The 23,298-nt window shown below is 46.9% G+C and overlaps 1 protein-coding gene across 1 annotated transcript in view; it reads right to left on the bottom strand.

Moving 5' to 3' along the window:
* Positions 1-23,298, bottom strand: part of LOC307083847 (metabotropic glutamate receptor 4-like) — a gene marked incomplete at both ends in the record, with an annotated part of 82,288 nt that overhangs the window by 30,275 nt on the left and 28,715 nt on the right. The window contains 3 exons of the mRNA XM_079747855.1: positions 15,853-15,993; positions 17,282-17,436; positions 19,463-19,598. Coding sequence (XP_079603981.1) covers positions 15,853-15,993; positions 17,282-17,436; positions 19,463-19,598 — 432 coding nt within the window. The remainder of the gene's footprint in view (positions 1-15,852; positions 15,994-17,281; positions 17,437-19,462; positions 19,599-23,298) is intronic.

The following is a 23,298-nucleotide window of genomic DNA, read 5'->3' as shown; positions in this document are numbered from 1 at the left end:
TTGTTAACGTTTCTCTTGAGCACGAGAAATTATCTGGTGCTCACGAGAGAGTATCTGGTGCGCACGAGAAAGTATCTGGTGCGCACGAGAAAGTATCTGGTGTGCGCGAGAAAGTATCGAACGCATATCAGTGGCAGTGTGTGTGTGTGTGTGTGTGTGTGTGTGTGTGTGTGTGTGTGTGTGTGTGCGCTTGTGTGTGTGTGTGTGTGTGTGCCAGTGACACTGCCAGTGATATGCGTACGATACTTTCTCGTGCTCACGAGATACTTTCTTGTGCGCACCAGATACTTTCTCGTGCTCACGAGAAACGTTAAAAAATTTTTTTTTACCCCATGTCCCTTTACGGGTTCCGTGGAATTACTATATATATAAATACACATATATATATATATATATATATATACTATACAGTTAAATATAGTATATACTGTACATGTTCATATATATGGGTTATCGCAAGAGGCATGAACCCTCCCTCCCTCCTAATGACCTGTGTCTCATCACGAGTCACTTTGGATGAGAGCTAAATGACTGCGGTAGCGAGTAGACTCTGTGCTCCCTGTGTGAGACCCACCCCTTCCTTCTCTGGGTGAATTCTGCCGCCAGCAATCAATTAGAAAGCAAATTAACGCAAGGCACCCGACGTCTGCCTCAGACCGCCACTCACCTCGCTGAGCAAATATTTGATTTGGAACAGCAGCAGAAAACAAAAAACAAGTCTATTCTGCATGCGTATACATAATTAGTACATTTGTTTGTATATATATATATTACACTTTGGCAGCAACGTGTCTGTGTGCTTGGCACATACGCCATTTTATTTCTCTATTAAGCACTTGGTGCATTTTTATAACACCTGTGCTGAGATTATGGAAGGCAACGTTGCACCAGGAAAAGTGACTGTTGAAAACACATCCATCGTGGTCTTCAGCAAAACAAATGAGGCGTCTCTCCCCTGACGGAAACGGCGGAACACGTTACCATCGAGGTACCAAGTACTGTGATGGGGCAAGATTTAGAGCAAAAGGTCTTCGAAAAAAAACTCAACAGTGCCAATTAAGGGAGCTCTGATGTTGCAGTCTGGGTCATTTTAGCCTCTTCCTGTGTTTTTGTTGGCCATCAAAGGAGGGCTGCAGCGGCTGTTTTGGTCCCTTACCTCTAATAGGCCATGTGTCTGGCGTAGGCCTGATGCAGGGGACCTCTGAGAGGGAGGGGTGTCCTGCTTGGCATAGGGATGTTATCGCCCTTTCGCTCTCTTTAGAACATGTCCCCATTTGTTAGGATGGAACAAACTCTTAAACCGTTCAGTGTACTGCCACTGACTGAAAACTACAGCCTTCTCTGCACGCTGTCGGACTTGCAGCACTTTCAGGCGATTTGGGATTGTATGCCTTAATTGTTCTCAGTCGCACCTGTAACTCACACGCTTTGAGTAGACGAATCAGCCAATGGGGGGGCTTAGTGGCTCACCCCAAGTATGCGCCAAAGATGTTTCAAATGGCCCAGGTTAGAGTCTGACCTGCAGTCATATATGTTATAAGGTAACGATTTACAATCAGGGCACATAATTAACCATTAAGTCACAGTCAGTGATGAGCACAACCTAACAATTTACTAACAGCTACCTAGTGGTCTAGTAATCATAACTTATGGTGTTCATGTTTGCTACTGGTTTTAATGTTAACTAAGGTAATGGTGTTCATGTTAACTCAGGTAGGTCTTCATGTTAACTAAGGTATTCGGGTACAAATGATTGGAGATGGTTACGAACGTTAATGAACGGTTGATGGTTACCTAGGTGTTACCACGTTCTGGCTCAAGCAGTTCACCATACCGGGGTGTCTTTTTATCTCTCCCATCGAAAAAAACGACAACTAAAGTCAAACCACTATGCTGTTCCCACCCGTTTACCTGAGAAGGTGACCGTTTGATTGGACGAAAAAGCCCCTACACTGCACTACTCTGGCGTGTTTAATATGTTCTGGCACTCGGCGCACTTTACACTTCCCGTCACAATACCGCTGCCAAAGCAGCGTGTACCCCCCGGGAGCAAGACAGGGCATCAGGGTACCGCCTCACTCAGTGACCTTTGACCCCCAGGCCTCCTGGGGGTTCAGTCTAACCGCTGGAGATGAAGGTCATCAATCAGAAGAGAGGGATTCAAAGCCATGGAAGGAAAGGGTCCCTACGGGGGGTTGGAATATTGGATCTCACCCGGCCGCTGCTGTGCGGTCTGGAAAAATGGTGAATGGACTGCATTTATACTTTGTTATTATTTTGCACTCGACGCGCTTTGCAATATTCCCTAACATTCACCCATTCATACACACCGACGGCGGTGTCAACCACGCAGGGCGACAGCCAGCTCGTCGGGAGCAGTGGGGGCGAGGGTTCTCGCTCAGGGACACCTCGACACACACTTGGAGGAGCGTGGGATCAAACTAGCAACCATCCGTTTACCAGCCATCCCGCTCTAGCTCCTGAGCCGCATGCCGGCAAAAAAATTGGATCCGCTTCAAGATTCCGGTCGTCTTTGTGAGGGGAACAGTTCTGAGATAATGTGGATCTGGCTTTGATAGTGCCAGAAGAATATCTAGGTATGTATCGGGCCGGGAATGTAACAGCAACGGACACACTGAACACGTTCAATCTACAGGCGATTGAAGGCGTTTCATTATCAGTACTTCCTAACAACGACCTGAACTTTTGAACAGGGGGAAGGGCGGCATTCCAAACGCTCAAGGATGAAAAAGCATTTTCCTCCGTCGGTCGCTCCCTTCCTACGCCAAGTGAACCCCGGGCCGCTAGCGATCAATTAGAGAGCGAGACGTCTGCGTCGGCGCTGCATTGGAACACGCCCTCTCCCCAGGTCACCACGTCTGCTGGCGAGAGGAGTGCACTTTGATATCCATCTGTGTGCGGCTGTGTCCTGGCCAACGCATGACAACAACAACACAAGCCCGGCCCTGTCGTCTGTCATCGGCCAACCTGAGACCTGACGGGAGGGCGTGTGAGCACGCCGTGTTTTTCCCAGAACTGAAACGCCTTTTTATACCCGTGAGTCGACGCCACACTGAGGATGTTGCTGCACACACAACACATAGCACGACGCACACGCACAACAACCACACACACACACACAATACACCACACACACAAAACACAAACGCACACCACAACACTAACAACACACATGCACAACACACATACACAACACACACAAACAACACATGCACAACACACACACACACCAAACACACACACACACCCAACACACAGCCGTCGGTCCGTATAATTCTGGGGGGGGGGTGTGATAAATTGTGATAGGTATTTATTAATCCCTGATCCCGGGTAGGGGGCGGGTCGGGTTATTAATGGAGCTGTTAATTAGTGGCGTGCTAGGTGACAGAGCCTCAGATAGGACACCTCAGGAGCTTCCAGAAGCTTCTCTGAGCATGCGGTTAAACTCGCGGTGGGCCGGACGCCACGACGCTGTCGGAGGGAGATAGCGACAGAACAACCACGTTAACATGCTGGCGTTCGTCTCAGAGCTGGCAACGCAGCGTCTGGGATACGCAGAGACAGCGCTGCCAATACCTGCCGGACCGCGGCTAATTAGCCGCGACGTGCTAATAGCACACTGCGGACAGGGATTTAGAGGCCAGAAATAACATAACCCTGACTTTAGTGAAATTGATAAAAACAAGATTACTGTTGTTAGCGCTGCCGTCTTGATTCTCCTCGGTCTTGTTTGCTATTTTCAATGATGTTAATAACTTATGAATGTCAAAAAATATTGTATAGTTTGGCGTCCAATTGCATCAAGTATCAATTTTATGTAAACTAAAAATATGGTTTTAATAAGCTTATATGGTCTATATATGATTCAAGAGAGATTAAAGAGTACTTCCTTTGTCAAATGCAAGTGTGCAGTCTAATGTAAAAGTGACATCAGTGCATCAGAAGCACTGCAATATAAGATAAAAAGATTAAAAAAGTAATAAATAGCACTCACCTAATAATAAACATAAAGCACTAATATGCTATAGCAGCATGTAAACATTGTAAACAGTGTAATGAATGATGAGGTGACAATCCAATACCATGTCCAATGTCGCCATTTTGTCACATGGCTCTTTTAAAAGTTTGTACGGACAACAGCAGACAAATGCATCCAAAAGCTTTCCTTGAAGCAACTTCTTGAACCAAACAAAGTCAACTCGGGAACTCCCAGGAAGAAGTGAACTGTTGATGAGAAACGAGCAGCCGTCCCCTCCGCCCAGAGTTTGATGGAGTGGAATGGGTGTGATAATGAACAAACCACCATGCCCTGCTCCTCCCGGGGCCCCTAGGAGACGCGCCTCATTGACACTGGCTCCGGATCGGCCCCGCACATCGTTATACTAATCCCGGGCCCTGGGGCCTCCACCTCCACTCAGAGCGGGCTTACGAGGAGAGCGGGGCCGCTGCGGATGTCGGAGCGAATCCATCTATGGGGTCGGGTTAGCTCAGGAGGTAGAACAGTTGCATTGTAACCGAAAGGTCGCTAGTTCGATCCCCAGCTCCTCCTAGCTGATTGTTGATGTGTCCCTGAGCAAGACACTTAACCCTAACTGCTCCTGACGAGCTGGCTGTCACCTTGCATGGTTGACTCTGCCGTCGGTGTGTCAATGTGTGTATTAACCGATGTAAGTCGCTTTGGATAAAAGCGTCTGCTAAATGCCCTCATTGTAATTGTAATCTTCCCCCCCGTCCTCAGACACACCGCGCTGTTCTGTGTTGTGTGGTGGTTGTGAGGCGTTGTGCGTTGTGTTGTGGGTGTTTGGGGCGCGAGGTGCTGTGTGTTGTGTTGTGGTTGTGGGGTGTTTGGGTGTGTGAGGCGCTGTGTGTTGTGGTTGTGGAGCGCTAGGTGCTGGTTATTGAGTGTGCTGTTGGCTGAGTGAGGTGAGGCAGTGAGGCTCTGAATCTGATAATGAGACTCACGTTATAACTTTGATGGAAGATTGTCAACTGAAGTTCTTTTTCTTCCTGGCGAGTTAAACCAAGTTGTTACGGTTAATAAAACAATTGTTTTTTCTCGATACCAGGTATTTATTACCGCATTTCAACGATGAAACAGGACACTGATGTCATCAAGAAAGGCATGTATTCTATTAGCATAACGTATCAAAAGCTGCTATAGGGCTAGGGAGGTAAGGGGCGGAGCCAGCAAGGGTAAGGGGCGGGGTCAGTGAGGACAAGGGGCGGAGTCAGCAAGGTTACAGGGGGAATCAGTGAGGGTTAGGGGCGGTGTCAGCCAGGGTAAGGGGCGTGGTCAGCCAGGGTTTTTTCACACACAGACACACACACACACACACACACACACACACACACACACACACACACACACACACACACACACACACACACTCACCAATTCCAGTGTGTGCATTGTACAGTCTGCCCTTGGGTCTGACGAAAAGGTTTAAGAACTGATCCTACTGTACCGTCCCTTTTTATTAGAAACATAATTGGATGCCCTAAAAGGCTTATATTGGGAAAAAAAGCTTAACAAGGCAAAGAAATCATCTTTGTTAAAATAAAATATATATATATATAATACTTTTGGAAATGGGGACTCAAACCCTGTAGCGCACACACTCACCACTAGGCTATCCATATTTGTTTAATATTCATATCTTATATACCAATTATGTTGATAAAAATGTCTTTAAACTTTTCTGGCAAATGATTGTACTAAAACAACCTAACCAATAGTAGACATTGTTTTCCTATTTCTTACTGAAGACTCGTTCAAGCCCCTAGAAACAAACGTATTGACTCCTGAAGAGGGCAAACAGGATAAAGAGGTGATGATCTCAAAGGAAGACAAGCGGACAGCTGATTGGTAGACTCTCCTGCGTCATTAGAATACGGTTCTGGGAAATCAGTTGTTTATGTAGGTACAGTTTCTCAGAAGTAATTGAATCATTAACGGTATGACTCAGAAGATGTGAATGCAGATTGGCTCGTTTGTGTGACTACCAGCACAAAGGGCTTGGATCCTGTCAATTCAGGTAATTGGATTCTACTTTTAAAGTTAAATTAAAAGCGATCATTGTTCGGTTGAGTGTGTGTGTGTGTGTGTGTGTGTGTGTGTCTCTAATCGGTTTCTCTTTGAGGGCCCCTCTATTCCCACTCTAAACTTACATGTGCACACCTGTGCTGATTTATGGCATTCTGACACCAGCTGTGTTCTTCGACCATTACATGGGGTAACTAGGGCTTTCTGCTGTGTCAAAATAATCATTCCACAAGTACTTGCTTTAAGAGTCTTTAGAAGTACTTCCAGCTTTTAGGAAACACAGAACTAAAGTCCTCAGACGGCACAACAGGAGAGTGTTCAACATGCATTAGAACATAAAGGAAATGATTTGCACAGTGGGATTCATACCGCTGACTGTTGCAGCGTTTCCACCACCAGTTGTTGCAGAAAACACCTTAAGGAGTTGGCAGTAATAATGGTGAGGGACAGAGAGGGAGAGAGGGGGAGACAGGGGGATTGGGAGAGAAGGAGAGGGAAAGGGTTAGGGGGATAAGGAGAGAGGGGGAGAGAGAGAGGAAGAGAGAGGGAGAGAGAGGGGGGACAGACTTAAGGAGAGAGAGGGTAGATCGAGAGAGAGGGATGGAGAGAGCCGGCAGTAAAAAAAGTGGAGGAAAGAGAATGAGGTGGTTAGAGGGAGAAGGGGAGAGAAGGAGAAAGAGAGAGAGAGAGAGGGGAGGACAAAGTTAGAGAGACAGTGCGGTAGAGTGAGAGAAAAGGTGGAGAGAGGGATTGAGAGAGAACTAGAGAGACCATTGCATGATGGGCAGAATGTTCTTATTATCCCAGTCGCTGACATCCCCTCCCAGTGAACCACTGATGATTTCGGGGTGTTTTCATCCGTCCGATGAACACCAATCTGTGGCTAATTAGTTAAACTTCTGCTCATTACATTGACAATCACAGACGAGTTGTTTTTGTCTCTAAATCTTTTCTTCTTTCTGGTCCAGCTGGAGGTGGACGAGTGGACAAGTGGAGGGCAGCTGATCTACCAGATCAGCTGCCCTCCACTTGTCCACTCGTCCTACCTCCCTGATCTCTGCTTATAATTCAACAGCTGTCCTCTCCGGCTCTCCTCTCCTCGATAAGGCACTTCTCCGGCACCCCCTTCCCCGTTTGAAAGGGTCCCGGCCCCTCCTCAATCAGTTAACGTCCCCCTTCGCCCGCCCCTCCCTCTGTCTGCGTCTCCTTCCCGCCACCCACTTGATAAACATCACCAGCCCTCTCCCCCCCCCACGGACCAAAGTCATTTTTAACGGGCCCAATTATCTCAGCGAGTTTTTCGAAAACGCATGAATTAAAAGCAACGAGTACCTCCGGTCCACGCCAGGGGCCAGGCCCCTGACTGCCCTAGGGGGCCGAGGGGGCCTCCCTGGCTGTGGACAGATACCGCCGTGGAGTTAGGGCCCCATTTGGTATTCAGCGAGGAGGGGGGTCTGGAGCCAGCTGGGGGTAAGAGATGTTTCTGTGGTGCTGCGTCTGCAGCCCACACACACGGCGCGGCGGCGGCGGCGGCGGCGGCGGCGGCGGCGGCGGCATTGTCTCTGGGCTCTCTAAGCCCCTGCCTCCCAAGCTGCTTCCCTCCTTGTCTCCCTCCTCCTGCTACGCTGGCGGCCTCCCACCCGTTTCCCCGGGCTGGAAGCCGGCCTTCAAAGTGATAAGCTCTTACAAAGTGAGGGCGTCTCAACTTTGATTCGCCGCCACGCACAAGTCCGTTTGTGTGGCGGGTTTGTGTGTGTGCGTGCGTTCCGAAATGTTCTTTCTTCTTTCCCCCCCCAGTCCTTGTGAATAGACACGACGTGCTTTGAAGGCATCTTTATCTGCTCTGAGATGTGCAGGATCTGCATTAATCCGGTTATTCTTGTCATAAGCCGGCGAGGGGCTGTTGTAAAATAACGCTAGTGTTGAAGTATGAACAACGATGTCGAATCGGTGCATGGTGTGTTCCTGGTTTTAAATACCAGTGACGTGGGTCCTTATTGTGCCGCTGCTGCCATAACAAAACAACGTTAGTGACGTTAGCATCGGGCTATCGGCACGGCTGACTCTGTCGCTAGTTTGAGCTCCGGAAAGTAAAACTGCTGACAACTTTCCTAATGTTGCTATCTTTCGCCACCTGCTGTGCTCTATTCCAACTGTCAAAAGCCTCCGAATGTTTCACTGTTCCCAGACCCTTTGATACCCGGGCCCGCTCACTGGGAGTCGGCGGGCTATAAATAGCCTCTTGTTTGTATGTTGGGCTCTCTTCTCCAGATCTTTACATGTTCATCTGATTCCATCACGACGGCGAGGAACTATGCAGCAGCTGAGCCACTCGAACCGAAGCAGAGCACTAAAAACCAGTACAACAAAGACGCGAATGAAACAATGCCATCAAAGACTTCATCTCCGGGACGGGCAAGGAATTAAATGTTGTCCTGGTTCTGGTCCAACCTCATTAATTAGTGGGGATTTCACAGAGTGATTAGATGGCCATCCAGCCTCTCGTGTTTAATCAATATCACCTCAACATCTCCCTCCTTCCTGATGACCAAACTTCTCTCCCTTCTCTCTCTTAGACTCTCTATCTCTCTTTCTCTCCCTGACTGCCTCTCTCTCTTTCTCTTCTCTCTCTGGCTCTCTCTCTTCTTTCTATATCTCTCTCTCTCTCTCTCTCTCTCTCTCTTTCTCTCAGTCACTCTCTCTGCTATATCTCCTTCTCCCTCTGCCTTTCTGTGTGGCTCTCTTCTATCCATTTCTCTTCTCTCTGTGTCTCTCTTCTATTTATTTTTCCTCTTGCTGCCTCTCTCTTATACATCTCTCTCTCTGCCTCTCTCTGTGTCTCTCCTCTCTCTGCCCCTCTGTGTCTCTCCTTTCTCTGACTCTCTCTCTGCCCCTCTGTGTGTCTCTCCTCTCTCTGCCCCTCTGTGTGTCTCTCCTCTCTCTGCCCCTCTGTGTGTCTCTCCTCTCTCTGCCTCTCTGTGTCTCTCCTCTCTCTGCCCCTCTCTCTGTGTCTCTCCTCTCTCTGACCCTCTGTGTGTCTCTCCTCTCTCTGCCCCTGTGTGTCTCTCCTCTCTCTGCCCCTCTCTCTGTGTCTCTCCTCTCTCTGCCCCTCTCTCTGTCTCTCCTCTCTCTGCCTCTTTGTGTCTCTCCTCTCTCTGCCCCTCTCTCTGTGTCTCTCCTCTCTCTGCCCCTCTCTGTGTCTCTTGTCTCTCTGCCTCTCTGTGTCTCTCCTCTCTCCGCCTCTCCTCTCTCTGCCCCTCTCTGTGTCTCTCCTCTCTCTGCCCCTCTCTCTGTGTCTCTCCTCTCTTTGCCCCTCTCTGTGTCTCTCCTCTCTCTGCCTCTCTGTGTCTCTCCTCTCTCTGCCTCTCCTCTCTCTGCCCCTCTCTGTGTCTCTCCTCTCTCTGCCCCTCTGTGTCTCTCCTCTCTCTGCCCCTCTCTCTGTGTCTCTCCTCTCTCTGCCCCTCTGTGTGTCTCTCCTCTCTCTGCCCCTCTCTCTGTGTCTCTCCTCTCTCTGCCCCTCTGTGTGTCTCTCCTCTCTCTGCCCCTCTCTCTGTGTCTCTCCTCTCTCTGCCCCTCTGTGTGTCTCTCCTCTCTCTGCCCCTCTCTCTGTGTCTCTCCTCTCTCTGCCCCTCTCTGCCCCTCTCTTTGTGTCTCTCCTCTCTCTGCCTCTGTGCGTCTCTCTCCTCTGCCTCGCTGTGTGTCACTCCATTCTGTTTCTTCTTGATGTACCGGGGTATCTTTGATCACTCTGATCCCAGCAGACCGCTGAAGACACTGATTGTTCCCGAGCCCAGTAATGGCAGTAATGGCCCCTCCCTCGCTGGAGTCACACGCCGGCCCCGTTAAACAGGTGGCAGGTGGCACCTCCAAGCAGGAGGCCGACAGAGGGAAATATCTCATTCCAGGAGCCGTGTTGGTGTCATGGAGTTTAAACTGGCTGCACTGTTGTTAAGGTCGCTTGTGTGTAATACAGTGGGTGGACTTAAATGCTGTTTGCTGCCATCCGGTGTTGATGGACACGAGGACAGGCTGGATAGAGTCTGCAGTGTTATTTCAGCTAACTACGATACAGTAGAGCCAAGAGGTAGAACAATGAAACGCATTGGAACGAGTCTGTTGGCTCTGACCACACACAGAGGCGGTCAACGCTATGAGGCAATTTGCTCACAAATTCACCGGCAATTGCAATTGCTAGTTGATTTGTGTTTCCACTTTAGTGGCGTAATAGAAGATTAGGCTCTCTCGGACGTGGACATCCCTAAGAAGCGTTGGCTGGCCTGACACACATCCACACATCCACACATCCACACATCCACACATGATCGTCCTTTGGTCGTGACGAAAAGGCACTTCGACTCCTCGAAAAGAAGCCCACTTGAGTCAGGAGCAGGAGAACTTCACAGACTGGTTGGCAGAGGCTGGCTCCTGCGAAAATGTGTTTTATTGCACCTTCAGATTGGTTCAACTGATTCATCCACAGGCAAGAGTCGTCAAAAAGGTAATAACTACTTACACAATAAAGGCCAGTACAGGAGACCATGAACCATACATGCCAGTGCAGGCCACCGTAGTTGCTGGAAACAACCTTTAACTTCCACATGACCAAGCTAAGAACACAATCATACACATACACACACACAGACCCTTGGATTAGACGGAGCCACGCCTAGTTTATGTGCGCCTCTCTTGGTTGATTACAAGCCCTTCTCCATAACGCCCTCTGAATAGACTGCCCATTGACATGCACTCAACACCTTCGTCTGTGTGTGTCGGTGTATGGGTCCGTCTGTGTGCGCATGTGTGTGTGGGTGTACGCGTGTCTGTGTGTGTGTGTGTGTGTATGCATGCGTGTGTGTTTGTTTGTATGCATGGGTGTGTGTGTGCGTCTGTGTGCGTGCACGTGCGTGCGTGCATGTGTGTGTGTCTGTGTGTGTGTGCGTGCGTGCGTGTGTTTGAGTGTGTGCATCTGTGTGCGTGCACGTGCATGTATGCGTGCGTGTGTCTGTGTGTGTGCGTGCATGTGCAGTGGCAGCCTTTAAAAGCCTGTCGCGGGGCGTCTGAGGCTGGGCGGTGGTTTAACGAGCGTCCTTGAGATGTGTCTCTCCTCTGGTCCATCTCAGCCTTACGATGGATCTCCAGCCCAGTCTCAACGGGCCTGAACCTTCACCCCTCCTCCACCTTACATCTCTGAAGACCACTGGCACTGAACACACTTTAATAGTTTAAGTAGAGTTAAGGCAATAGCTCAGAGCAATGTGTGTGTAGGTTTGATGATGTAAGCAGAGGGACAGTCTTAGTATAAAACCCTTTTGTCTTCCTCTCCATGATGTCACACTGAACCTGACACAGATAGCCAATCAGGCAGCCCCGCTGGAAAGAGGCTTAATCGATCACACTTACGAGAGTGAGTGAGTGAGTGATTTAGTGAGTGGGTGAGTGTGTGACTGAGTGAGCGAGTGAGTGAAAGTGAGTCACAGACACAATTGTGGACTTTTCCACCCAGAGAATAGTGGATGTTCAAATGCTTTTTCAAAAGCATGAACTCAACTTTTCTCTGGAAATAATTACAGATTATAATCTTATCTTTTTCTCGCCCTATTGACCTCTTCTAACTGACTGTAGGCCACTCCAAGTTCTTCAGTCAGAATGTTTGAATCCTCCTTTGGGTCAGTCCTTTAGTTCTGTGGCCATTAAAAAGTGCTGCCACCAAAAAGTTTTTGTCCAGTAGCTGTGTGAATCCTGAGTTCAGCGTAGGAAATGTGAACCATATGCAGACGACGTCACGGAAAACCCTTCAAATCTTGGAGGATTTGTCAAGATGATGCTGATGCTGGTTTAAAATTAATACACGCTACTGGTGTTCACACAAACACCCAACACCGCCCACGTCTGCGTGTTCACCAGGCGCATTGTTAGACTTCGGCATTCAAGGCTATAGCCCCGGATCTTTTGTGAATAGCCCTGGATTGCTGTGCCGTCAAATAAAAAATAAAAATACATAATAATGATGACAATAGCTCCGTAGAGTAGACTTCTTTGAGGTTACCAGCAGCCACAGATGCAACATTGTAGCCAGTGAAAACCACAAAATTCTGAGTGTCCATATATGAGCAGATTTAGAATAATTTGTTGCAAAATGTTGCAAATTCAAAGTTGGAATTCTTTCTTCTCTATGTATAGCACATTTCGTCGATATTGCTGTTTCGTGCTGCTAGCCTTAGTGAGATCAGAGAGTGTTGAGAAGGACAGTAATAAAATATCTTTGGTAATGGATATAAGACGAGAGACCCGCAGTTAATTCAACTCGGCCAACTTGACATCGGGTAGGTGCATGACAGTGGTACCGTAAAACTTCAATAGCCCAGGCTTTTATTTATTTCAATCGCTGAACTTTAGAACAAAACTCTTCCTCAGCAAAGGTGGGAAATACTATCAAAAGTATTATTTAAACCAGTGTGAATATTACCGTACATGTATACACATTACCAGGCTATCGAATAACGCCTGCACGCATGCACGCACACACACACATGGTGATTGACGGAGTGGTAATCGGGAGTCGGGAGAATTCCCGGTGGGCCGTTAACGTTTCGGGGCCACCGGCCTGATTACTGCGGGATAACAATATTGTGTTTATAAAAGTTCCTTGCAGCTCCGTCCGGCAGTCTGAGCTGTGCGCCCGCAACCTCTCACTCACTCAACACACGCAACTCTCACAAACTGTCAACTTCGCAACCAAGTTGATTTTGTCTCGGTCACGATTAATGCAGAGTGGCTTCGAACGGCTGATTCCATGGGTGTACTTTGCGCGTGCCGTGTTTCCCCGCCGATGTGGCGATGCTGTATGGTTATGCTGTTGAGAGCTTAAATAAATGGACTATATAAGTTAACTAATTATTGAACAATTATTGTAGTTTAACATTTTGTTCTGCAAATTTGAGAACTGACAGATGCAATATTGCATCCAGTGAAAAACGCAAAATTCTGACGTGTACATTTATGGGCAGATTTAGAATAATTTATTGCAAAATGTTGCAAATTCTCTATGCATAGCGCATCACGTCGATATTGCTGTTTAGTGCTGCGCTAGTTTGCACAGATTCAGGAGACCAGCAGTGAATTCAACCCGGTCCACTTGACATCGGGTAGGCGCATGACAGTATTTATTTGGCTACAGGCTTTCATTTTGGCTGCTGGTGTACGTGGTGCAATTTCCTAACCCTTAACGTAAACATTAACCTACTCAGCAGGCCTGCCCCGACGTGAGTCAGACATGATGATTGGTCTTTTCTTTCCTTCTCAAACTACGTTGCAATTGCATGTTCATCAGCCCGATATTTTAAACGGGGGTTCGGGGGACAAACCCCCGAACCCCCGTTTAAAAAGGACTCTAACTTCTTGGCTACAGCCCCAGAATGTTTTCAATTGCTAGCAACGCTCCTGGTGTTCACTTATCGGAATTAAATCTGTTACATTAAATTCATTGTAATATTGTGTGAACTGAAGGTATGTATATTTAGTTGAAAGAAATGTCTGACCTTGCGGTGATTCATGTTAGTTCTTAGTCACTGTTTAATAAAAAATAGCCTCTCTTTCTGAAGTCTAGAGACTTCAGATGTCTGCTCCTCTGAAATCCCTCAAATCAATCGAGATCTAAAGATGTTTTTAATAGAAAGGCAACATGACCATGTTCAGCACGAGCACTTAAACCTGCAGGTACAAAACCACTAAATAATAAGGCAACAGACCATAATGCTACCGCTCACCCCTGGAGATACAAAACAAACAGCCAACAGGTGGACCGGACGGAGGTGAGACGGAGGGGCTGTCATGTCGAGGCCCCCTTCGTGTCGAGGCCCCCTTCGAAACAGCTGTCTTCATGCGTGAATCCCAGGCAGATCCTGTAATGTGATATGAACTCGCTGATGCCTCGACATTGCCCCTCTCCCTCGAGCGCCGACCACCACGGATACGATGCACCTCTGCGTACATTCGGGTCGATACCGTCGGGTTCTGTGTCCTAGCAACAGCGAATGAGAGCTCTGACTTTGAGAGAACGCAGAACCTCTGACCTATTTATACCGCCCAAGAGAGGGAGGATTTTAATTGTGTCTCCTGCTGTAATTTATTTGCAATTTGTGGTAAATAAATTCGTCAGGGAGACCTCTCTGGAATTAGAATCAGAAAAGTTTGTTTGTTGCTAGGCATAATCAATTATTTTAATTGCTTTTGTTTCTGTTTCTTCAGGTAATTTTTGTTGTTGTTGGAGTGGTAGATGGAGATGAAATTTTGGTTTTCGTTCCAGTCTGCAGTCGCTCGATTGGAGACTAAATCAGTTTTATTTTCTCAAAACTAGTGACGCTTATTTCCACCACATGAACAGCAGTTTGTCTAATTGTTTCAACATGTGTTTTCAGCAGGTTTCTTTCTCCATAAAAATATCATTTAAAACATTACAAATTACCGGTACAACAATTTCAAAACACGTATACACATTGTCTTCTATGATGAGGAGGACAATAAAATAGAGTTGCATGGTTTCTTATTCTTAACAGTGATAAAGTGGCTTGTGTTTCAGCTGGCTGAAGACGTTGAGAGCTTCTTCTACAGCCCTATCACAAACGGAATAACCACCAAAATACCAACATACAACCCCAATGTACCTCTCATATTGGTTTAGGGGTCCGCATTCATTCAGGATAACAATTCAGAGCTCCAATAAATTGGGCTGAAAGGAGAAATATGCAAACATGAATGCAAAGACGGATTGTGTTATTGCAATGCAATTTGTCTTATCAAAAAAAAAAAAAACAACCCTGAAGCCTCGCCTTAACCTAACCTTTAAACCAGACCTTAACCCTAACACCCCACAATTAGGGCAATTAGCAGACGCTTTTATCCAAAGCGACTTACATCTGTGGATACACACATTGACACACAGACGGCAGAGTCAACCATGCAAGGCGACAGCCAGCACGTCAGGAGCAGTTAGGGTTAAGTGTCTTGCTCAGGGCCACATCAACACTCGAGCTAGGAGGAGCTGGGGATCGAACTAGCAACCTTTCGGTTACAAGACAACTGCTCTACCTCCTGAGCTAACCCCTACCCTAAAGCCTAGTCCTAGCCACCCCCTTGAAACCCACACTCTGATTTATTATTTGAACATGGGTGTCCCCATTTGCATGTACGGGTACCAAAGGTTCAGACTCCATGGTGTTAAGCGTCCCTGAGTCACATGACGGGGCTTCCAATGTAAGGTATCATAATTATTAATATCATTTTAACCAGGGCTCCCCCTGTTCCAGTCAGTTCCATCCAGTTCCAGCCAGTCCCAGGCAGGTGGGCCCAAGCGGTCGGTACTCAACAATTAAGGCTCAGCGCTACAACAGAGACGCCAGACATTCAGAATATTTGATGCGTCACTGTTCCACTTTTAATGACTGAGCTGAAGCTGTATAAGACTCCCTCAACACACACTCAGCATGTCACTTCCTCCCTGAATTCAGAACTCAACTTGGGGAGGAGAAAGACCTATACTATATATAAATATATATATATATATATATATATATATATATATATATATATATACATAAAGAGACAGAGACAGAGAGAGAGAGAGAAGGGGAGAGAGAGAGAGAGAGAGACACACACACACACAGACACAGAGATAGACACATACACACACAGAAAGAGAGCAAGAGAGACACACAGACAGAGAGAGAACAGAGAGACAGATATCAGCAGCCCTTTAGTACGGCGCGGTTCAGACAGAAGTTATCTCCTACTTGTGCACTTCTTGAGCCCCGATCCTTTCTTCAGCGCGTGGCGGCTCAGCTTGCAGTTGAAGTTGTTCTCCCAGAACTCAGCGAACCAGATGTTCCTCCTGTTGTTCTCCAGCGTGCGGCTGATGAAGTAGCGGTCGAACCCTGAACACAGTCATCAACAGAGGCCCTCAGTCAGGGAACAACCAGCCTGTACAACACAGTTAGGGGTGTTTTCGTTATGTTACTGTGGTACAGTAAGGATGTTCATAGAACCAAGTGCCAAGCACTAACAATGGTTGGGTTAACCTTATCTAGGTTGGGTTGAATTTAGCTTAGGATGACTTTATTTAAGACTCTACTTAATACATTGTATATTGTTTTATGCCTACAAGGTACTTGTTGCTGCCATGTATTTTTATTCATCTAATGCACAGTATAGCACAGGGGCAGTATGAACATTAAATTCTAAAGACATGCAGCAACAAATAGATAGTATTTGTTTTTCAATTTAAAGACATGTCTGCATGTCTTTAGAATTTAATGCTCAGAATGACCCTGTGCTATACCCTATACCCTGCTAGACCCTGTGCTATTGGCAATATGACTTTCTCATTGGCGTGGTTGTAATTGGTTGCGTGCGACATTGGTAATTACTTACCGATGTGGTCTTGATAGAACACAGCAGCCGCAATCTTTCCAATTAATATTATTTTGATTCCACATGGAGAAAACTAATAAATCAGTGCAAAAAACAAAATTAAAACTCACTTACTAATAACTCATTGAAGTCAATGAACACCACAACAGAAACATTTTAAAACCTCAGAGAGAGTTAGTGTCGCCATGATGTCACCAAAGGAACCAAACACTGGGTTTGATCTGCCCTGACCCATGAGCAGTAATATTGCCCCAGAATATTGACTCAGCTGGGAGGAGCCGGGGATCGTACTAGCAACCTTACGGTTACAACTATGGCATGGGCCACAGGTTTTTGGGCGGAAAGGTAATGTCAAGCAAACATTCTGGCTGAATCTGATTAGAGGACCTGAATTAAAGGGGTGATATTACGCAGCCAGCTGGGATTATCCAGTACAAGCCGTTTCAATATTAAGGTTGCTAGTACGAACCCCGGCTCCTTCCCGGAGTGTCGAGGTGTCCCTGAGCAAAACACCTAACCCTTACTATTCCCAACGAGCTGGTTGTTATCTTGCAGTCAGTGTGCGAATGTGAGTGTGAATAAGTAAGTCGCATTGGATAAAAGTGTCTGCTAAATGTAAAATGTGATTCTCCATCTGTTCCCATGTCTCAAGCCGGGATTCGGACGAGGATGGATCAAGCACTCCTTTGTTTCCCACTACATCCCCTCGTCATCTAACAGGAGTAGTTTCAGGGTGAGGTAGAGAAGGCGGTTTCACACAGCGGCAAGAGGAGGAGGACGGAGGTCACGCACCTCTGATGGACTGTCTCTTGGGCAGGATGGTGACAGCCCCCTCCGCCATCTCTTCCTGGTCCAGCACCGGGGAGATCTTGGACCCCCAGCTGTCGGAGCCCACCCAGATGAAGTGTCCCGTTTGGTTGGCCTTCTTGGCGGCGTGGAGCAGCCGCCTGCCAACGTGCGGGGGGATGGGGCACACGATGGAGGGGAACAGGTAAGACGGGGAAACACGATCTGCTCCTGAGGTTCATGTTTTATTCTGTCTGTTTTCTGTTGTTGTTCCGCTATCTGGAGCAGAGCGATACGCAACAAAATATTTCCTCTCCGATTTCAGAAGTAGTCTGACTCTGAATATCTAAATCGTTTTTTTTTTGGTTGTCTTTTAAATGTGATTCCTGCTCTTGTGAAACTCTGCCATTTGTGTTTGGGTTATATAAATAAACTCGCCCTATATTGAAGACTCTGCTTTTGAAGTTGTCCCAAAATGTGCCTATTATGCAGTGCAGTAAATATTCATCTTAAGATGTATTATCCATGTTTCTTTCTTTTCTTTTCAGTAAAGAGTTAAAGAATAATCACTTAGCAACCATACCTGCGGCCCTATCTTGCATCCGGTGCAATTGACTTTCTCACTGGCGCATGTGTCGTTGCTAGTTTGCAACTGGCGCAGAGCGTTCTTTTCCCTCCTGCGCCACGCGTCGGTAAATTAGGGAATGATCTTGCTCCCCAAGGGGCGGTTCGGCGAAAGGAGGAGGCGTGTTCTGCCGCAAACGTTCCCTGGTGCTATTTTGCAGTTTCAGAAACCACTTGCGCCACAAACCAGGAAATACCTGGTTTAAAGTCAGTGGCGCGTTGTTCAGATGCTATTTTAAGGGCGCATGCATAATGTTGCTTGTGCACCTCGCGCATACGCTTTGCTTCTCTCATCTACCTAGCCCCACATTCTTGGTAAATTATTTGGGAAAGAACAGCTGATACAGCGGTAATAAGTTGTACTTTTAAATCAATGATTCTGCAAACACCGTACAGCAAACACATATTTTCTTGACACATACATCGTGTACATGCCCATAACTTTTAGGATTGATGAGTATTTGATCGTGAGAAAACATTGTTTTACTGCGAGTGAGTGTTTAAAAGAATGAATGAATTCGGGCGCGCGTGTGTGTATCTGTAAAATAATTAATGAATGCGGGCGCGCGTGTGTGCGTCCATCTGTTTAAACACACGCAAACTAAACACATATACACATACACACGCATAATACAGTCCATGGCAATGTATATTAATGGGGGGACACATGCATATTAGGAACACAAGTCGATAACGATAATGCATACAATACTGATAAGAAACGATGTTTATAATTGATTGCGTATATCATTAAATAGAACCACAGTTACCGCATATCATATGTTATATCATAGAAGTTTTCTTTGCCGAAATTTATTTGAGGACTCAGTATTTCTGAAGTTGTGGAAGAAAACCTTATTCCATGTGTGAATCAGGCCATATTATTTGCCCATAAACTGAGCCATTTGAAGTTTGAAATTCATGTGCATCTGTCTCATCAGAGACTGCAGACGCGCAAAGTCAAAATATCATCTCGTCAGATTCAAATGCGCTCATGTCTCTTAAAGGGGATGGGAGCTGGCACTCTCATTGGTTTATTGCACGTTACGCCCAAACCACACCTACGGGTAATTGGGCGCAAGAGTCATTTTATGCGCCGGTAAAATAGTGACATCGCCATAGAACCACCCACAAAGCAACTTGCGCTTGGCGCTTCTCACGTGCGTTTCAGACCGTTAAAATAAGGCCCCTGGTGTTACTGATTTCATGATAGCAAGTCCATGTTAGCATTTTTTGATTGTACAATGTGTTTTTTGAAAGAAAAATATTTTGTATTACTACACCATGAATGCACAAATAATGACCTGCAATTATAACACGATATCAATGCATAGACATATGCTGCTTTGCCTTGTCTATTAAACCATCATTCAGTATTCCAACATCCCTTAATGACCTGGTTTCGGATAATGCAAAAATCAGTATTCTCGTTTTCCCTTCCTTCTTATGTGAAAACAAATCCATGTAATGCTCCGACCTCCGTGTTCAGACTTGAGTAATGGAGGCCCGATCAGGATGGATTGGAAGCTAGGAGTCCGGGGTACTTAGGAGGGGGTCAGTCACCTGATGTCGTCCTCGTTGGCGAACAGGATGACCACCCTGGCGTTGGGGTTCTCTCGCAGCCTCCGGATCACCTTATCGAACTCTCCCTGTTTGGGTTCCCGCGGGATCTTCACCGACTGGGAGATGCACACGCCCCCTGGGGAGAGGAACATTGTTAGTACCATTGTTAGAACCATCGCTAGGACCATCATTAGGGCCATCGTTAGAACCATCGTTAGGGCCAACGTTAGGGCCATCGTTAGGACCAGCGTTAGGGCCATCGTTAGGACCAATGTTAAGGCCATCGTTAGGACCATCGTTAGGACCAATGTTAGGACCATCGTTAGGACCATCGTTAGGGCCATCGTTAGGGCCATCGTTAGGGCCATCGTTAGGACCAGCGTTAGGGCCATCGTTAGGACCAATGTTAGGGCCATCGTTAGAACCATCGTTAGGACCATCGTTAGGGCCATCATTAGGTCCATCGTTAGGTCCATCGTTAGGGCCAGCGTTAGGGCCAGCGTTAGGGCCAGCGTTAGGGCCAGCGTTAGGGCCATTTTTAGGACCAGCATTAGGACCATCGTTAGGACCATCGTTAGGACCATCGTTAGGACCATCGTTAGAACCAATTGTTAGAAGCAATCGTTAGAACCATCGTTAGGATCATCATTAGAACCATCGTTAAAACCATCGTTAGAACTATCGTTGGTTGGTTCATGAAGAACCAGGTTATTGAAGAACCAGGAACCATGGTAATCTGTCTGCTTACCCCCAAAAAAGTATTTGAACTCAGAGAGGATTGGAACGAACACACAGACATTAAATAGCGCAACCCAAAACAAAGGTGGTTCAAAGTCCAGCTTAAAGAGCCGAGGTGGATGTTAGCGGGTTTGTTACTCGCTTGGTGTCCGTATCATTAGAGGAGAGCACCACTGCCCCCCCGCCCCTTAACCAAGGTGCACCAGTTCTGTTCAGCTATATCAGGACACAATAAGCACGTCTGGCTCTGAAGAACGCTGTTGGTGGTCTGAAATCGCATTATCGTCTGTATAATACAGACAGTTTTACAGAAGTAAATTTTCACAAACAACTTAGCCTTCCTTGCCCCTGCGGTTGTCTCTCCTCTCGGACTAAATAAATATTAAATGTCCCGCCTCACGTCGAGCCCGTTCCAGCCCACCGCTGCACTGGCATCTCAGCATCACATTATTGTACACATCACTCATGGTTTCCTACAAACACTGCAATCCCCTGCCAGGGCTTTGCCCAGGTTTCTGAGGCCGATTCACCTCAGTAAACCAAACACAACAGCGTAGACATTACACAGCGACAAGGCAATATCACCTGGATGGGCATCGAGGTGGTAAACAATTGCCCTCTTTCCGAGTGAAATGGGCCAGGATAAACAAGGGGGGGTTAGTGTGTACCGGGTACGATTCCTAATGTCCACAGTCTACTTGACGGTACCCTTGAGCAAGCGGCCTTACCCCTACCTGTTCCTTAATCTCCTTCCCATCCGCTTTGGATAAAAGCATCTGCCAAGTTACAAAATAATTACTAATCAGTAGTAGTGTTAGTACTAGTTACTATTAACAGTAGTAATAGTAAACATAGTAAAATGTTAAATGGAATGCATTTATCCAGCGCTTTTCTAACCAGTGGCCACTCAAAGCATGTTACAATACTACCTAACATTCACCCGTTCACGCACACATTCACACACCGACGGTGGTATCAACCACGAAAGGGGACAGCCAGCTTGTCCGGAGCTGTTAAAGGTTAGATGTCTTGCTCAGGGACACCTCGACACTCAGAGGAGCCGGGGATTGAACTAGCAACCTTCCGGTTACCAGCCAACCCGCTCTGAGTCAAATGCCACCCAAAATAAGGGCCATTGTATCCCTTCCTAGACCCTTACGGAGTGTGGTGTGGACAGCCTTCCTGGTTCCCCCCCCCCCAGGGCCTCTACCACCGCCCAGGGAGAACAGTATTGTTAGTGTCATGGCTGCTCCGCTGACAGGAGCCAGGTGAGCAGTCTGCTCTGCTTCTTGGCAGGAGCGGAGGCTTCTGAATACCCCCCACCGCGTTACAGGAGGGAGGAATCACTACTGTACCCATAAAAGTCACTGAGGATTAGGGGAACCGTTTTGGAAAGACTTTCTTAGAAACTAACAGGTCTGCTTCGCCTCAGGAGTATCTTTCCGTTCGCTTTCTTGGCGGAGAGAGATTAGGGAGAGAGACACTTTTATTTGAATTTTTTCAAATGTTTTTAACAGGCTGTTTATTCAGTGATTTCTTTTGGGTTTTTATTGAATCGGTTTAGGATCCTTGTCTTTAGGGAGCAGAACAGGGTTTTACCGTTCACTCAGGGGGTTCACACCCAGAACATCACGCCTGGCCGTCACCAGCCTGACCCCCGTTAAACTAACCCGTCTATCTGGCTCATCAGTGGGAACTGCAGGCCGGATTCCCAGTCCTGTACTGTGAAAAGAGCTCTGAGGCAACTAGATCACTAAAGGGCCCTGGGCTTAAATTATTAAGACTGCCTTGTCCCATCTCGCCTGAAACATCAGGGCCCTTAGGAACAGATGAGGGTCACTTTAACTTTGGGAACATAGAAGATACACCGCCCTCTCTCCACCAGTCTGTACATAATTACACAGGATATGAATAAATATATATAGAATATACAAGTATTGGTCCTGCTTGTCTGCTGCTTTTGTGTTAAAAACCTGTCTCTAGTCTAAGGGACTTTGTACGAGTCCCTTATTATAATTAGCATTTTTGCACAATAGTTCCCAGTATTAATGACGGTAAAGTAGGACTGTCTGTGGATGTGCACGACGTGCACGTTCACTGCAGAGTACTTACTCATTATCCTTGCCACACCAGAACCCCCGCTGGGGTCCGAGATCTGCTTTGGTGTCACACCACCCCAAGGCCCCACCCCAAAACACCACCGCAAAGCATCACCGCAGCACACCAACCTTTACAGACACTCACAACTTTCAGACGCTTCCGCAGGTCTGGGACACTCGAGATCTGATTAAAGACTGATTTATTCTAATGAGTTTCATTCTCGTTTACATACCGTTCCAAGGCCACACGTTCCCCCGTTTGAGTGGGAGTGATGTCAGGTGACATCACACGCTGACTGAGACCGGAGAGTGTATATAATAATAGAGAGACTGTGTGTAGCGCTGGGATAATAAGACGGATAGCATCTGTATAGCTTGATAGCATCTGTACAGCCTGATAGCATCTGTATAGCCTGATAGCATCTGTACAGCCTGATAGCATCTGTACAGTCTGGTAGCATCTGTACAGCCTGATAGCATCTGTATAGCCTGATAGCATGTGTATAGCATGATAGCATCTGTACAGCCTGATAGAATCTGTACAGCCTGATAGCATCTGTATAGCATGATAGCATCTGTACAGCCTTATGGCATCTGTATAGCCTGATAGCATCTGTATAGCATCTGTATAGCCTAGTAGCATCTGTCTAGACTAATAGCATCTGTACATCCTGGTAGCATATGTATAGCCTGGTAGCATCTGTATAGCCTGGTAACATCTGTGTAGCCTGATAGCATCTGTACAGCCTGGTAGCATCTGTATAGCATGGTAACATCTGTGTAGCCTGATAGCATCTGTACAGCCTGATAGCATCTGTACAGCCTGGTAGCATCTGTATAGCCTGGTAACATCTGTACAGCCTGATAGCATCTGTACAGCCTGGTAGCATCTGTATAGCCTGGTAACATCTGTGTAGCCTGATAGCATCTGTAAAGCATCTGCATAGCCTGGTAGCATCTGTCTAGACTAATAGCATCTGTACAGCCTCTTTGCATCTT

This window comes from Pollachius pollachius (genome assembly GCF_949987615.1).
Source record: "Pollachius pollachius genome assembly, chromosome: 12".
NCBI classification, from domain to species: Eukaryota; Metazoa; Chordata; class Actinopteri; order Gadiformes; family Gadidae; genus Pollachius; species Pollachius pollachius.
Note: the sequence above shows the minus strand (reverse complement) of the source record. Positions and strands in the feature narration are given on the sequence as shown.